The sequence below is a fragment of the Ceratotherium simum genome, chromosome 5, assembly GCF_057802395.1.
Source record: "Ceratotherium simum simum isolate JZ-2026a chromosome 5, ASM5780239v1, whole genome shotgun sequence".
Lineage (NCBI taxonomy): Eukaryota > Metazoa > Chordata > Mammalia > Perissodactyla > Rhinocerotidae > Ceratotherium > Ceratotherium simum.
In genome coordinates this window covers 48,261,618-48,277,759 of record NC_141904.1, presented here as the reverse complement: position 1 = coordinate 48,277,759, position 16,142 = coordinate 48,261,618, and the positions used below count along the sequence as shown (strand labels likewise).

Genomic DNA, 16,142 nt, shown 5'->3' with positions numbered 1-16,142 from the left:
AGTATATTGTTCTCATATATCAGTCCATTGATAAGTTTAGTTTAGCTTATTATGTCATTTTGATCAAAATTTTATGATTTTCCATCGTCTCGTTGTTCAGTTGCATCACCTGAAAATGAAGACCGTAGTGCTCATCACGCTTCTCTTTCTCTCGGGGTGTTAGGGGTGAAGGTCTGGGGGCTGCACAGAGCTCCATTCTCACAACGTGTGCTCCCCAGTCCTCCCCAGGAGAGAAACAGTCTTTCCTTATTTTATATTGGCCACCCGCCATCCTGCTACTTTGACTACAATACCCGACTGTAAGGCTTGCAGTGTGTACCGGGTGGGTAAGTTAGAGGGGCCACTGATTTCGACAGCATTACCATTATCTTCCAGCAAACAGTGAGACCAACAAAATTGACTCAGAAATAGCCCCACCTCCGATATACTGTCTTTGTACGTTTCCCGTTCTCATTTATAAAATGGCAAGAAATTTGTATTTTGAGTGCCTACTCTGCAATAGTAAACAATAATTTTGGTTTTCTAATTTAAAAAATTAGGTTAAGAATGTTAAAGTAGTCAATGTCTTAGAACATGTGTGACATGAGTTTTGGAATATTAAATATATTTGCTCTTGTGCTAGTTTCTGGTTTGGAAGTGATTATGTATTAATTCAATTAAGACAGAACTGGGATGCAGTGTTTCTCCATCAATCCAATTATTGCCTGTACTTCTTAGTGTCTTCACTTCCTGCCTGTGAAAGGGACTTTCTGTTTTAAAGCATATTCTTTAGGAAGCATGAGATGTCATAATTGAATCAATGCCAATATGAAGGCAAAGATAAATGAATTACACGCTGTCTGTAGACAGTCTTCTTGTCTAAAGCATTTACCATGTACATAAAGCTTTGTGCATATTTCCATCCCTAGTTCACTTCTCCTTAGAGCCCACCAGTGGACCATAGCTGGTCATCGTGCTTTCTAGGAACTGTACTAGTCTTCAAAGCCGTTGCCTGTTACTTCATTCATCATGTGATTTCAAAGGGTTTGTACTCTGGGATGCTGGGGCTTGACCCAAGCTACATGGAAGACAAATCCCCCGCACTCACCTCGCCTATGGTTTCACAAAGGGTTAAAGAGTTACAGAGTGAGCAAAAAATGCACTGATCAAGGACAAAATGCTCAGGGTAAAAGATGAGCAGACATATGAAGAGTGCTTAAAAAGCAAATACGAACTTATGTTTACTGCCTCCCCGTCATCATTTATACAAATGTGTTACATCTTTGTTTTGTTTTTTGTTCTTAAAAACCTTAAAGGACCTACACCATGGATATTAATTTTTTCTGATGACAGGTCGTTTGAAGAACCTGAAAGAACTCAATGTGAGTTTCAACCGTCTGAAGAGCATTCCTCTAGAACTGGGAGATTGTGAACAGCTAGAGAAACTGGATTGTTCTGGAAATCTAGAATTAACAGAGCTCCCCTTTGAAGTAAGAAAGTAAACATTTTTGTACTATGATTTGCTTTTATTTGGTTTATGACATGGAATGGCCTCTAAGACAGGGAAGATGAAATGCATCTTTATTGTATCACATTTTCCTGACATTTCAATCACTTTATATCAGTGATTACAGTCTTTTAAAATGTCCTTACACTAGACCAGGACCTGATTTAAATTCAGAAATGCTATCAAAGGAAAATTAGGCAGAAAAATCCTATTTCCATGAAAGATATTTTTATTTAATGCCTATTTAATATGATTCATGTTGTCTATAATGCAGATCCTGATTTATTTATCCACAATGATGAAATAAATTGGAAACTGTTGGAAATAAATAAAAGGGATAAAATTTAAAAAAATTTTTATACACTCATAACAAAACTTGTGGATAACTAAAGTAGTCTTATAGATAGGATTTAAGAAGTCCACTAATTTAAAAACGTTTGGTAGTTTCTTTTGGTCTATATTCATTGGAGAAATGATTTTAAATCATTTTCTGACAAAACGGCGAGCAGATGAAAATGAACAGTTTTTATTGCCAAGTAAAACTCAACAGCTTCTTGTGCTGAAGAGAGATAAGGATCTCACAACCCTGCTGGTGATGAATAGGCTGAAAATCGTGTTGCTGGTGAGGTCCTGACAAGGCCCAGGCCACTGATTATAGTCCTAGAAGGGGTGTTGTTCTCCTTTCCTGAAAACTTCTGGGTGGAGGAAGTAGCTGCCTCTACTATTAGCACCCATCTCACCCCAGGAAATGCCTGACAGTGGTCCTGATGAGGGCACACAGCCAGGGGTCATGATTCCCTGCACAAGTCTGCTCAGTCCCCAGTCTTCCCCAGTTTAGAAAATGACTCAGTCTTCTCTTGGATGTTTGGCTGGGAGCAAGCTAGCTCATCTTTGACCTCTCTTGCTCCCACGCCTCCTGTCTACTCTGTGAGTCAGTCCTGTTGGGCATGCCCTTCAGAATACGGTCTGTGTCTGACCACTGCCCAACCCCTTTTCACAAATACCCTAGTCTAAGCCCGTGTTGTCTGTCCTCTGGACTGGGACAACCTCCTAGGCTGGTCTCTCTGTCCCTTCTACGTTTTCCCCCTTTATTGAGATAATTCGTGTACCATAAAATTCACCCAGTATAAATGTACAGTTTACTATAATTAAATTGTAGAATGTTTCCATCACTCCCCCAAATTCTGTCTTGCCTGTTTGCAGGTAATCCCCACAAGTGGGAGGCAAGGCAGCACTGGGCAGCCATAATCTGGTGTTTTTTTCCCTGGAAAACAGCAATTTACTGCTGATTCCCCTGACCTACATTGACATCGGTGGCAGCACATGTACTCTGGATATAGACTTTTAGGCTCTTTGCTTTGAATGGGATTCTGTTGCACAGTATTTGTTATACTCCCCGGGTGGCTCTGTTTGTTACAATAGTTCACTGACTCTTCCCATATATAACGTCACTACTTCAATCCTAAGTGGTTCTCAGTGGCCATAAATTTCAACCACCTGTTCAAACTATGGCTTATGCAAGATAAATAAAAATTACATGGCTGAGGACAGACTGCATGGTTATATTAAAGGGAGTATCATCTGTGAGGGTATCTCAGCCTCATGTGTCTGACTTGTATTTATCTAAAGGAAGCACACAGTAACCCTGGTTCTAATCTCTACAAACCCAGGAAGGCACTGTTTAGCCTGAATGCCATACCTAGCGCTGGCAATTTTTTAAAAATTGTGATTAAATAACCCCATAACATTAAATTTACCATCTTAACACTTTTTAAGTGTATATTTCAGCAGGGTTAAGTATATTCACAGTGTTGTGCCTGTCTTCATGAGGATGTTTCTTACACAAATAATTGACACATTCCAGATTTAAAATTCAAATAAACAGCAAGTAGAATGAATGACCTATGGAAGGTTATGGGATGGGACAACCAGGAATTCTGAGGCAAAGGTAAAGATAGTGAAACTTCTGTGTAAATGAGCATTCTATTTACTCTGACTGAATGTCAGATCTTTATCTGGATAACATTGGAATTTTCAGACAAATATAATTACTTTTCAAAAGAGTTTATGTGTGTTTACTTTGCCCTTGATGAAAGTAGCTGGTGGGAAATGACTTTTATATCTAAGTAATTTCTCTCCTTGCTAGTTTAATGCCACTCTGATTTTCCTTATTCTAATTTTCATAAAAGTCTTATTTCCTTTAAATATCCTCAAATTATTTTACAGTCTAAAAAATGTATTTTCTACATTTATTGTAAAAAGGAGAAAGAAGAGAGACTGATGGTAATTCTGTCTTGATTTTTCTGCTGATCTGATAACCCTGGCAACACAGTCAGAAACTTTAGACTGAATTATGGGCACCCAAAACATCTTTCTTGACTGCTTATTCAGCATCACATTACTATCTTCACATTCATTTTTATAAATTCAAAACAAGAGAAAAATTAGAATATGCCCATTTAATATGATGAATTTGACCTGTGTTTCACTAAAGCACATTTGGCAATATGGAATTGGGTATTATATTAAGGTAAAGAGAGCCATAAGACTACTGTTTCTTTTTTCGCTGTATTTCAGTAATCCCTCCCATTGGTCCATCTGACTTCATACTGCATAACAATTTTGCAAAAGTATTTTGAGAGGCAGCCCAAATTTTATTTATGGACTCTCAAAATAAGTCAGTAAAAGGTAGCTCCTTCTGTATTTCATAGTCACTACGAAACTTACATCACCAAATCCAAACATGAGACACTTTTCCTACTTTATTCAGTGTTCATAGATTTGTATTTGAAATTAAAAGATATTTCCCTACATATTTCAGTTACCATGTTAAAAACAAAAATTATGGCTATAAGCTGTAAACAGTAGAGATTGCTGATCATTTGCATGTCACTTTACCAATTCAAATGTGAGGCTCCTTAAGATTTGCCAAAACTCATTAAGGTGGTCTTCCTCAAGTCATGCTACTCTTTAAGGCTTGAGCTTTCTGTCTTCTGTGACTTTGTACATGCTGTTCCTCACCTGGAGTTTCCTTCCCTACCTTTCCACCTGTTGAGGAACCTCAGGACCCAATTCAGATGCTCCATTCTCTGTGACATCTTTCCTGACCCCTGACCCTCACCCCACTGTGATGTTGGACAGATTAGTCCTTTGTTTCTCTGTGTTACCGAACATTGCAAGCTGAAAACTTCTTCATGTTAGTTCTTACTACATAAAATTGCACTGCTTGTTTGTGAAAATATAAACTCCTCAAGGGCAGCCACCGTGTGCTATTTATCTTAGCGCCCCCAGCGTGTAGCACAGTGAATGACACGTCATAAGTGCTCCAAAATAATACTGTATTGATCTGTTTTACATATATTCATAGAAATGCCTTTGGGAAGAGACATCAATCTAAAAATTATTAGTTGAACTTAATTCCCACTCATAAAAAGTAATTTGCATATTTTGTTATTCCTTTCTAGTTAAGTAATTTGAAGCAAGTTACATTTGTAGATATCTCAGCAAACAAGTTTTCCAGTGTCCCGATCTGTGTCCTGCGGATGTCTAATTTGCAGTGGCTGGACATCAGCAACAATAACCTGAATGACCTGCCACAAGATATAGACAGGTAGCTACTTGCATTCTGAAGGTGAGGTATATGAATCAGTTACTAACGTCTTAAACACTGTTAACGTTTTAAACATGCATAGCACGTGTACGTTCTCTAAAATCAACTAATTTTCCAGAAAATTAATTTGGTTCTTTATAGAATAAGAAGATTCCCAGTGTGCATCATACATATATATGTATATGTATGTGCATTTGAACATATCTTCATTGTCTTGGTGAACTTAACTTCAGTCCTCGATAGAATGGCACCATTAACTTTCCTTTACTCCATAGAAGTAGAAAAGTAAATTTATTATGTATAGAATAGAAACATACCACTCTATGTTTAGAATGTCAGTGAGGATAATTGTTACCAATTTCATTTATTGCTTATTATACATAATCTTTCAAACAAAATTGATATGCATAGTAAGGTTTTCAAATTGTATCCTTGTAGCTATTTCATGTTTAAAAAATAATTATTACACTGAATCATGTAAGATTCATTCATTCGTTCCACCAGTATTATTAGGCTCCTGTATGGCAAGCCCAGGAAGTAGGCTGGGTTTGAAGTGGTGAATGAAACAAAATCTCTGGCCTCCTGGAGTCCACAATCTTCTTTATAAAGTAGCGTAAGTGAGCTGTCATGACACAAAAGCCAAAAATGGCTCAGCCTTGAATGGTGTCTCATATGATCTTTCTCTCCTCCTGGTACATAGCATGTGTGCTGGTGCTGTCTAGGTTTATGAGACTAAGTGGGAATTGTTTGACTTTGAAACACAAGGAGAACTTTGTGCAATATTTGTGGGATTGGTCAAGATTTTGCAAATGAAGAAAGAAAAAACTAGAGGGGGGACACTGAGTTAGAACAAGATGGAAAACAAAGTAAAACATATTTGGAGCATATTTTGCTCATTTCCTTTTCACTCTGCAAATTTCTTCCTACTTTAAAGTTAGAAAATAAGAGAAGAGTAACTGTGCTTTTAAGATATACAAAAGGAAATATGTTGCCAAAATTTCTTTATTCTCACTCCAACTCTAGTCTGATTTCTTTCCCACACCCTGTTAACCCTTGGGAATGCAGTAGACACCCAGAGGGAGGGATACATTGATTTTTTAGGCCCCATCATGTCCTGCTGTATGTTGTGCAATTTGCTTATCCTACTGCTATATCTGTGTCTTCAGTTGGCAATTAAGTCAGTAAAAAAGAAAAAAAACAAAAACAAAAGCAAAGCCCAAATTGTGTCACCTGACATAACTTTATTTATTTAAATTTTAAAGTCAGTTTATTCTCATAAGGGTTGTATATAAAAATATAAACTAAATAGGGATTTCCTACTAGAATTTATTTGTAATTCACTTTGGTTTTCTTAGCTATGAAGCTAAATCCTTGTGTTCTAATTCTGTCTACGTCTTCTTAGGCTAGAAGAACTGCAGACCTTTCTCTTGTATAAGAACAAGTTGACCTATCTTCCCTATGTCTTGCTTAACCTAAAGAAGCTCACCTTACTGGTCGTCAGCGGGGACCATCTGGTGGAGCTCCCGACAGCCCTTTGTGAGTCAACCACTTTAAAGTGAGTAGCCCAGAGATCCTAGTAGAGACACGTTCAGACTCAAGGTAAGGAGCCAGGAGCATCTGGAGCCTGGATGCCTGCCTCAGGAACTGGAGTAGATGGTTCTCGTACCCTGAGAACCTGGTCCCAGTTCACAGAAATTCTGATGCCTCTTTACAGGATTTTGAAGTTTTTGGCCAATGGCATGGGGAGGTAGAACTCAGAGGATTTATGGACAAGTACTACCTGCTGGCTGAAGGCACAGCGGGGCATATGTCCAGGGCTCCCTGATCTGTCACTCAGTGTTCACATTGCTGTTGGCGTGACTGGGTCAGTGGCTGTTGAATCCTCCCTGGTTGCCTCACCTTTCTTTGGATTTCCTTAAAGGAGGCTGCAAACCACCCAAAACTAAGAGAAACCACCCATGCAAATGTGATACAAAGAGACTCCAATCTGGGGTGAGAAATCAAACAGTCTTTCTTACCTTGGAAGTGGACTTGAAAAGCCCCAGCTCCACCCTTCCCTGAAGCCCACTCTAGGGCACATCCCCATGGCTCCCTGCTAGTGAGTCCTACCAGAATCTGGGGCCCCATCACCTCTGCCCTGAGACCATTTTGGCCCATCCCCAGTAGCTTGAAGCCTTCCCAGGATCCTTCACACAAGGCTGCTCCAGTGAGAGCAGCCTTCTTCACTGTGTCCAGTGACCCATCTGCCTTGAACACCAGCTGCTTGTTAGAATCACCTCTTGAAGGAATATTTCCTGGGACTCCCAGTTCTCTCAGTGGCAAATGCTCACTATCAGCATAGATTTTCCTTATCTTCTGGCCCCTGCAGTAAGATGCCTAGCAAACAGAAATAAAGAGGTTAGCTATTGTGAAGAGAGAGACTGCATTTATTCCTATATAAGTATGAGATTAACAAAGGTATAAGACATCTTCTCCCCCTGCCCCACCCTCCTCCTTCTGCTAGAACGGGCCTTCCACTGGCCTTGACTGTCTGAGGAATGCTGTCTGGATAAGAAGAGGCCCACTGGTGAGAGGGGTAGCAAGACCCACCCCTACAACCCTTTCCACCTTCAGGCATCCGGGAGCAGGCATAGCAGTCTCACGTCTAAGGGCGGGAGGGGAACGCTGGTCAGGTAAACTGTGACCTGTGTGCCGGTAACTAAAGTCATTTCAAATAATTGTAGGACTCGGAAATCTAAGAGAATCAGATAGAAGCTCTTTGAATTAATAACAGTTAAATAAAAAGACTAGATACAAATTTGCATTCAAAATTCAATAGCTTACTGATTTCTTAGAAATAACCTATTGAAAAATAATGGAAGACATAATGGCCGTAATAGTAATAACCAAAAATACAAAACATCTAGGAAAAATGCTAGGAAAGCTAGTTCTCCTTTATGAAGGGAACTAAAAAGTGTTCCAAAAGAATATCAAAGATGTCTTGAATGTTTGGAAAGATATACTGTGTCTTTTCTGGATAAAAAGACTGTAAAGATATGATTTCTTCCAAAAATTATACTAAGTGTAATATGATTCTAATCATGACTTCAGTGGGATTTCTTTTTTGTAAATTGAAAAACTGATTTGGAAGTATATCTGAAGGTAAAAAGCTCAGAATAGCAATGATGATTTTGGAAAACCAGGGTAATGTGACAGAATTTGCCTTACTGAGAATTACAGTGTGTTTAAAATGTGTAATGATCAAAACGATGTGGTTCTAGGCAATGATTTGTAGATAAATTATTAGAACAGAACAGGTAGTCCTGAAATTGACCCAAATATGTGATAGAGGGATTTTCATAAGCCAGTGGGGAGTATGAATGACTTAATACACCATTGAGGAAATTGGCAAGTTAGAGAAAGATAAAGCCTGTTCTTCACTTTAGAGCATAAGGAAGCTTTATAGCATATAGCTATATATATGATGTATTCTTAGCATATAGAAAGACATCTAGGGCCGGCCCCGTGGCTTGGCGGTTAAGTGTGCGCGCTCCGCTGCTGGCGGCCCGGGTTCGGATCCCGGGAGTGCACCAATGCACCGCTTCTCCGGCCATGCTGGGGCCGAGTCCCACATACGGCAGCCGGAGGGATGTGCAACTGTGACATACAACTATCTACTGGGGCTTTGGGGGGAAAAAATAAATAAATAAAAAATTAAAAAAAAAAAAAAAAAAAGAAAGACATCTAGATTAAGCCACAGATTAAATATTAAAAGGAAACTATAAAAAGAATAAGATATACTGTGTTAATGATGGTGGATTGACCACGTATTGGTCAATACGTGACTCAATACATGGGTCGATATGTGAATGAGAGACCTCAACACATTTATGGGAGACATAGAGCAGACACAACAGTGATGACTGATGAAAACAGGATGAAATAGGCTGAAGCTCAGAGAACAAACCAAGCAATGGGCACGTCTGCCCTGGAGAACTCAGAAGAAGCTTGGTGGTAAGAAATTCCAGTACAAGGAGATGCAGACTGAGGCACGGTGCTAAAAACAGAAGGAAAAAAAGGAAAATTTCATCTAAACAGGCCAACCCATGTTCAATCTCCTCCTCAAGTTCATCGAGCAGACCATCAGCACCAGCAGTCCAGCCTCCTGCCCAAAAGCTGAGGTTTCCTCTAGGGTGACCCTGGGGGAAGACCCTGGGGGAAGACCCTGGAGTTTTGTGTTTGGGGAGTCCCAGGGCACTGGCTAGTTCCCTGCCTGAGTGGTCACCCACAGTGAGGCTGGCCCCTGGGCAAACACTGCCTGCACATGCGCATGCCTTGCCAACATTTTGTTGCCTCATTCTCGAATATGAAGGCATTACCAAGACTTACCAGATAATTGTCACAGAAATATAAATACTGTGTATTGATTTTCCATTTTAGAATCAAACTGCAGGTGAGATAGAAAAGTTAAATATGGTTACAGATCAGAATGCAAATGGCATGGACATTAACAATGTAACAGTGAAGGTTCACGATGTCTGTGATGTGCTTTGAAATGCAGCAAAAATTAAGATGGGTCAGGGGGTGGATAGATGAGTGGTATGTGATAAAGCAAGTGCGGTCAAAGGTTAAATGTGGGACCCAAGTGGTGGGGACAGGGGTGTTCACTGTAGAAGTTTTTCAACTTTTCTGAATGTTTGAAAAGTTTCATAATAAAATGTTGAAAAAGTAAGAGTATAGATCACAAAAACTGGGAGGTGGGAGAGTTGGGGAAGTAGAGAGAAGGGAAGGAATATCTCCCCTTGATTGAATAACATGAAAGTATTTGTCCTACAGTAGAAGATATTTCAAATAGATTAAGTAAAAATAGGAATTGACCAATCAAAGAGATTGCTTCTGGGATCTGAGAGTAACAAAGGGGTAGAGAGAGAGACTACTGCTTTAAATAAAAAGTATCATTGCACTATTCAAATTTAAAAATATGTACAGTAAGAAATTAAAGAATTATAAAATATAGGCATATTTCTTTTTTTGGATAGGGAAGGATGGTAAAAATTAATTCGGTGAAAGAGATTGCAAAGGAAAAGTTGAATGAATCTGTCTGTATAAGAATTAAAACTTTTTTGCTTTCTCCGTATTTAGACAATAAATAAAATTAAAAGGAAAATGAACTAGGAAATACATATACTAAAATATGACAGATATATGGCTCATATCTTCATTATATATAGAGAGCTCTTCTAAAACCAATGAGAAAGACGCTAATACCCAAGACGGCAGGGCCTGCAATTGCAACCAAAGACTATTTGAGGGATTTCCTATTTTGAATTGAAATAATTATATCGTTTTTCACATCAAAGCATCTTTCAAAATTGTGAAGACAGAAGATTAAATGCCATTTTAGTTTCTCTTCTTTAGCTTCTTTTTTTTTTTGTAACAGTAGTTCATACCTCTTGTGGGGATTTTGTCTGAGGCCTTTTAAATTTAGCCACCTCCTTTTAGAGTTTGATGTCACTAATGGGGAGTAATATCAAACACAAGAAGACATCAGACAGTTTTAAGGATCTGACTGAGAGAAAGTGCTGTTGTTCACCTCATGGCCTCCTGCCTGCTGTCCTCTGTCTGTGGCTAGGTAGCTCTCATTTCCCCATCAGGCCTCTGAACAGTCTCTGCCTTAAGACTGATTCCATAATCCTGTTAGATTATTCCACAGTGGAATTCCACTGGTGACACTAATATTATGTGGTCAACTGTGACTTTCAGGGATAAGTAAGAACTTGGGATTTAGGACCACAAAGGTTGACTTCCTTTGAGAGGAATTTTGCAGTTAAAAATGCACAGGTGAAAATGTGATATTGTCCATATTTTCTTGAATAGATTTGTCAGCCTTAAGGACAATCCTATTGATAATACCCAGTGTCAAGATGGTGATGAAGTGATGGAAAGTGAACGAGATCGTCAACACTTTGATAAAGAATTTATGAAAGCCTATATTGAAGATATTAAAGAAAGAGGTAGGTTACTCACATTTAAAATTATTTAAAATGAATATACAGAATTCCATTCACTCCTGTAACACATTTATTGATATAAGTCAAATTGACAAAAAGGTAATTGGTTAGAGGCAGCTTACTTTATAAATTATTTTTCTATTTACCAAAAAAAAGTAATTTCCTTAAAATATCAAATTTTCTTAGTGCACTTGAATGCTTGATACATCATCAACTATTTGGCAGAGAGACTGGGAAACATACACTTTAAATGTGAGGGTTGGGGTCCTGTGGCATAGTGGTTAGAGTTCAGCACTCTCCGCCTCAGCCTGGGTTCACAGGTTCAGATCCTGGGCGCAGACCTACACCACTTGTGAGCCATGCTGTGGCGGTGACCCACATACAAAGTAGAGGAAGACTGGCACAGATGTCAGCTCAGGGTTAATCTTCCTCAAGCAAGAAAAAAGGAAGATTGGCAACAGATGTTAGCTCAGGGAGAATCTTCCTCAGCAAAAAAAACTCCCCAAAAAAACATGAGGGTCACATTACTAACTGTACATGAGTTTTTAACTAAGTGACATCGACAGAAGAGTATCCGAATTAATGGGAAAATAAGGTTCCATTTCAAAATTCATTTAAATTCAACTTGAGAAAAAGTCATCTCTTATGTAAATCAAGGTACAGCTATATAAAAATCACAAAAGGAAAAAGACAAGATGGCAGATTAGTAAATAGATCCATTTAGTTTTGGTTTCCCATAGGGTGGTGATAATATGGAGGAAGATGGGCCATCATAGTACCTCAGGAAAGGGTGGGGTGTTTTTCCCAGTGGTTATTTCCAGAGTGTTCCATAAGACTTAGAGCCCTTGCCTCCTGTACCAGCATACATACACAGGAAAAGGGCATAAGTCAGTCTTTGTTCTTTTAATCACCATCTGCTTTTTGGGTGTGGATGCCTGAGAATTATCCCTTCATTTTTCAGTTCTCTTTTTTTGGTAAGCTAAGTGCAGACCTGACAGAAAGAAAGGTGACATGCATGTGGATTTAGGGAGGAGGTAGCCCTGGCCCCCAAGACTTTGAAGATGAGCACTTGTGGGCAGGTTCCCCAAGTCACCCTCAGAACATGCCATGCCTGTGAGCTTACTCCTCCCCTGTTAGTAGATGCCTGAAGGTGATTAGTCACATCCAGATATTCAGAGGTTTCATGACATTAAAATACCATTTATTTGGCAAATTAAAAATTTTTTCAACTAAATTAAGAAAATTTCTATACAGTTACCTCTAATCTATTTGGCCATCCTTAATCTTGAATGCTGAAATATTATGAAATAAATTAGAAATTTATATTAAACATGAAACTGAAATAACAGAAGTGTTTATTTGTCAAAAATTATCTTGTATAATTTTCCTCTTGGGTTGTATAATTTTCCTCTTGTGAAAAACTTTATTGTTGTATTTTATTAATTTATTCATAATTATATTTTAGTGCTATAGTGTAAAAATGCAAGAAAGAATTAGAGAAAATAGGTATTAAGCTTTGGATCTATGTGGCCAGCAATGAAATAATTTGCTTTTAAAAATTAAGTTAGTGATGATAGATTTTTGAATTCATTCACTTATTTCTAAATAATTATAATAATTCTATCCTTCATATATTCATGTTAGGTTGAACCAAATGATACTGCTAATATTCAGCTGGTTTTGACCTACAAAAATGGTGATTTCTTAATAGTTCAACCTATACGTGGTCAGGCATGTGCTTTGAATTTTTTGTTTGTTTTCTTTTCTTCATCATGGTGTCTTCTCTGTTTTCTCTCCTTCCTCATCAGGCTAATGTCTGAGTCAGTCACAGAGTCCGTGGCTATAAGGAAAAAAGTAGATTTAGTGAGTCCACATGGACCTCCAACCTCGTGTGATTCAAGAATGATGAGGAAGTGAAGCCCTCACTGGTCCTCAGACGTTAGTGAACATAAGAATCACCTGCAGGCGCCACCCTCAGAGTTTTTGACTCATCAGGTCTGGGGGGAGGCCTGAGAATGTGCATTTCTAACAAGTTCCCAGGTGATGTTGATGCCTGGGTCCGAGAAGCACACCTCGAGAACCACTGGTATAGACCATCCTTTGACAAAATTTGGCTGTGGAGAGAGAGAGTGGGTAGTAACCAGAGGGAAGAGCAAGACTGAGATCTTCCTAAGATTGTGCTTGGTTTAGAAATAGCCCAAACTTCTCTTATAAACTGTATTCCTTTCCACCTGGTATCCAAAGTCCCAAGTCCTTGGTCATCTATTTCTATTTTGTCAACTTTTGTTATTTTAGGGACACACCGTTTGCAGGATCCTGATGTAGCTGTGTGAGTTGGTTGGAAAGATTGCAAAAGAACGAGAGTTAATAATTTTATCTTATTCTATTGTAGATCTAAATATTTCTAAAGTATGACTACATCTTTGTGATGGCAGACTTGGTGGTGATAAATGCGTTTATCTCTACCCTTAAAATATGAAGTGGCAATAATCTGTGTATTGACGTAGGCCATGGCATGTGGTTATACTTCATAATGAAATGGAGAATGATTGAGTGTATTTTTTCCTTTTGTTACAGATTCGGTTCCCAGCTATACCACCAAAGTATCTTTTAGCCTTCAGCTTTGATACCATCCATCAGAAGCCTGCAGAATCTCGCTACGCTGTGGAGCTGTAAATCTTCACATTGTGGGTCATGTCATGTAGAAATAATGGCTTGTGCTTAAGGACAGAGTCTAGAAACCATGGTCATAGTTGTTAGCAAAAATGATTTTCAGATTTCAGATATATGAATACCTCTCTCTGTGGACTGGAGAATTGATAAATGGGTTTATATATTGATATTTACAGGTTCATTTGTATACACTCTTTCCAAATAATACACATTTATATTTTAGAAAATATATTATTTTTTTAAATTATAACTTAAAGACCAAATTCTGAAGTTGATTGCATTGTTTTCAGGAATCAAGGGATAAACGGGTTGTGAAAAGAGCATTTATATTGGACTAGTCAGATGAGAGTTTATTTTATTTTGTTATTTTGGAAGAGTTTTAATGCATTATTCCTTTAACAAGAATAATTTTCCTTGAGCTTATACAAACTGCTAGTTCCATATATTTTAAATTATATTTTGCAAGTATAGGCTCTCAGGAGATACTTTAGGTGTAATCTGGTCCTTGAAGGTAGAAAGAAGGGCTGGAATGTCTGCCTGTGCATTGGGCACGAGGCGCTCAGATGGTGCGCTGGTAGCCCTAGTGGAGGAAGTGTGGGCCTGGCTGGTCATGGGAAGCCTTGCAGGGCCTGCATGGCTGGTCATCCTGCCCTGAATGGGCACCTTGGGGGTCCCGGGACCCACCTGAGAGCAGGGAGCAGAGGCCATGCCCTTTTGGACCCCTCCTCTAAGTTGGCCATATAGGATAGTGGAGATGACCAGTCTACATTGATGAGGAGTGGCCTAGCTTCTTCATGGCTACCACAGGAGGACTCTGCCTATGACCAAGATGCTGTGGTCCAGAGGGAGCTCACGAGACTGTATTTAAATTGGCAAAGATGGGATTCATTACTGGGCTTTGGACTCTTACATCACATCGTGTGATTTGGAGAAATTGTACAAATATCTATTTTTATACCATTATCTTTGGCTAAAATAAACAGAATTGTGTGTTGAAGATAAGCTTGAAAAAGTGGCTTTTGTGACTAAGAAGGAAAAAAATGCATATATTCATGTATATGTTTATATGAATTGACTTCTATCTGGTCTAGCCCCTTGCTGTCCAATAGAACTCTCTGCAGTGATGGAAATGTTCTATATCTATGCTGTCCAATATAGTAACCACCAGACACGTGTGCTTCTTGAGCACTTGAACAATGACTGGTGGACTGAAGAACTAAGTTTTTAATTAAATTTAAATTTAAATAGCCACAGATGGTTACCATATTGGACAGCACAGGTCTAGCCAGTTGGGTTTTTTAGAAGTTAAACTGGGCTAGAAATGAAGGGTGACTTTTATTTCCTCTTATCTGAAGAACCAGTCTATCCCCAGAGGGGTTACTGTTGACACCTCAATATTTTGTCTTGACAGGCTTAATCATAATTCCAAATGTTTTATCCTCAACAGATGTAAAACAGGCAGAGCATTCTAAGACCACATGGTAATGCTTCAGTAGAGGATTGCTTCAACTTAAAAACAAACTGAGCAGTAGGTCAAGAGACGAAAAGAGTAGGAAAATGAGAAATCACTTTAATTAAACCTCAAACAATTGTCTTTTTCTTTTTTAACTCTTTAAAAATAGAATTCAAATTTATTAGTTGTACTACTTGAATGATTTTGGAATTTTATTTCATGCCAAAGAATATGTTATATATAGTTAAATGGAAAATATATCTGAAAAGGGGGGAAATGGGGGCTGTCACACAAATTGACTGTCTATTACTTCTGTAAATTTTATTTCAATAAAACCAGTCTTTTGTGCAAAACCTTGTCTCAGTGTTACATAAATAAATGAAAAAAATACTGCATTGATATATAATTATTTCATGTTACATAATAAACAAAACAAATATATTGTTTGAATATGATGCTTGTAGAGATACTATTTAATTTATTCATATAAATGTAAAAATGCAGAGAGATTCTAAAGTAGAATATGCATCTTAGTGGAAATATAGAGATTTGAAATTTTTACATGTGGCATATGGACTGATACATAATTTGGAAAAGTAGTTTACATAGCAGAATATATGTATGAACATTAAAGCAATATGAAAGAATAAAATATAATTCTTAGCAGAAAAATGTTCTGGTTGCAAAAGCTTATCATTATACCCATTTTTCATACGTTGGAGGTTAAGGGGCAAAGACGCTTAGGTGGAATCATTGAGTAGTGCATTTTTTATTAATGGCAAGATCCACACCAGATTTCTGGACTCTAGCTTTCTAGAATGACCATTGGGCATGCTTGCCAACACCAGTTTGGGATAACTTATGATGACTGCAAGCAGTAAGCTCGGGAAATCAGTTACTCTCTTTCCCTTTCTGTCTGCTTCTGTTCTT

At 38.3% G+C, this 16,142-nt stretch overlaps 1 protein-coding gene across 1 annotated transcript in view; it reads left to right on the top strand.

The window, feature by feature from the left end:
• Window positions 1-15,565, top strand: part of LRRC2 (leucine rich repeat containing 2) — a 53,869-nt gene extending 38,304 nt beyond the window's left edge. The window contains exons 5-9 of the mRNA XM_004419614.3: window positions 1,333-1,469; window positions 4,951-5,096; window positions 6,499-6,651; window positions 10,953-11,089; window positions 13,664-15,565. Of these exons, the coding sequence (XP_004419671.1) occupies window positions 1,333-1,469; window positions 4,951-5,096; window positions 6,499-6,651; window positions 10,953-11,089; window positions 13,664-13,713 (623 nt within the window). The 3' untranslated portion in view covers window positions 13,714-15,565. The remainder of the gene's footprint in view (window positions 1-1,332; window positions 1,470-4,950; window positions 5,097-6,498; window positions 6,652-10,952; window positions 11,090-13,663) is intronic.
• The last annotated feature ends 577 nt before the right edge of the window (window positions 15,566-16,142 follow it).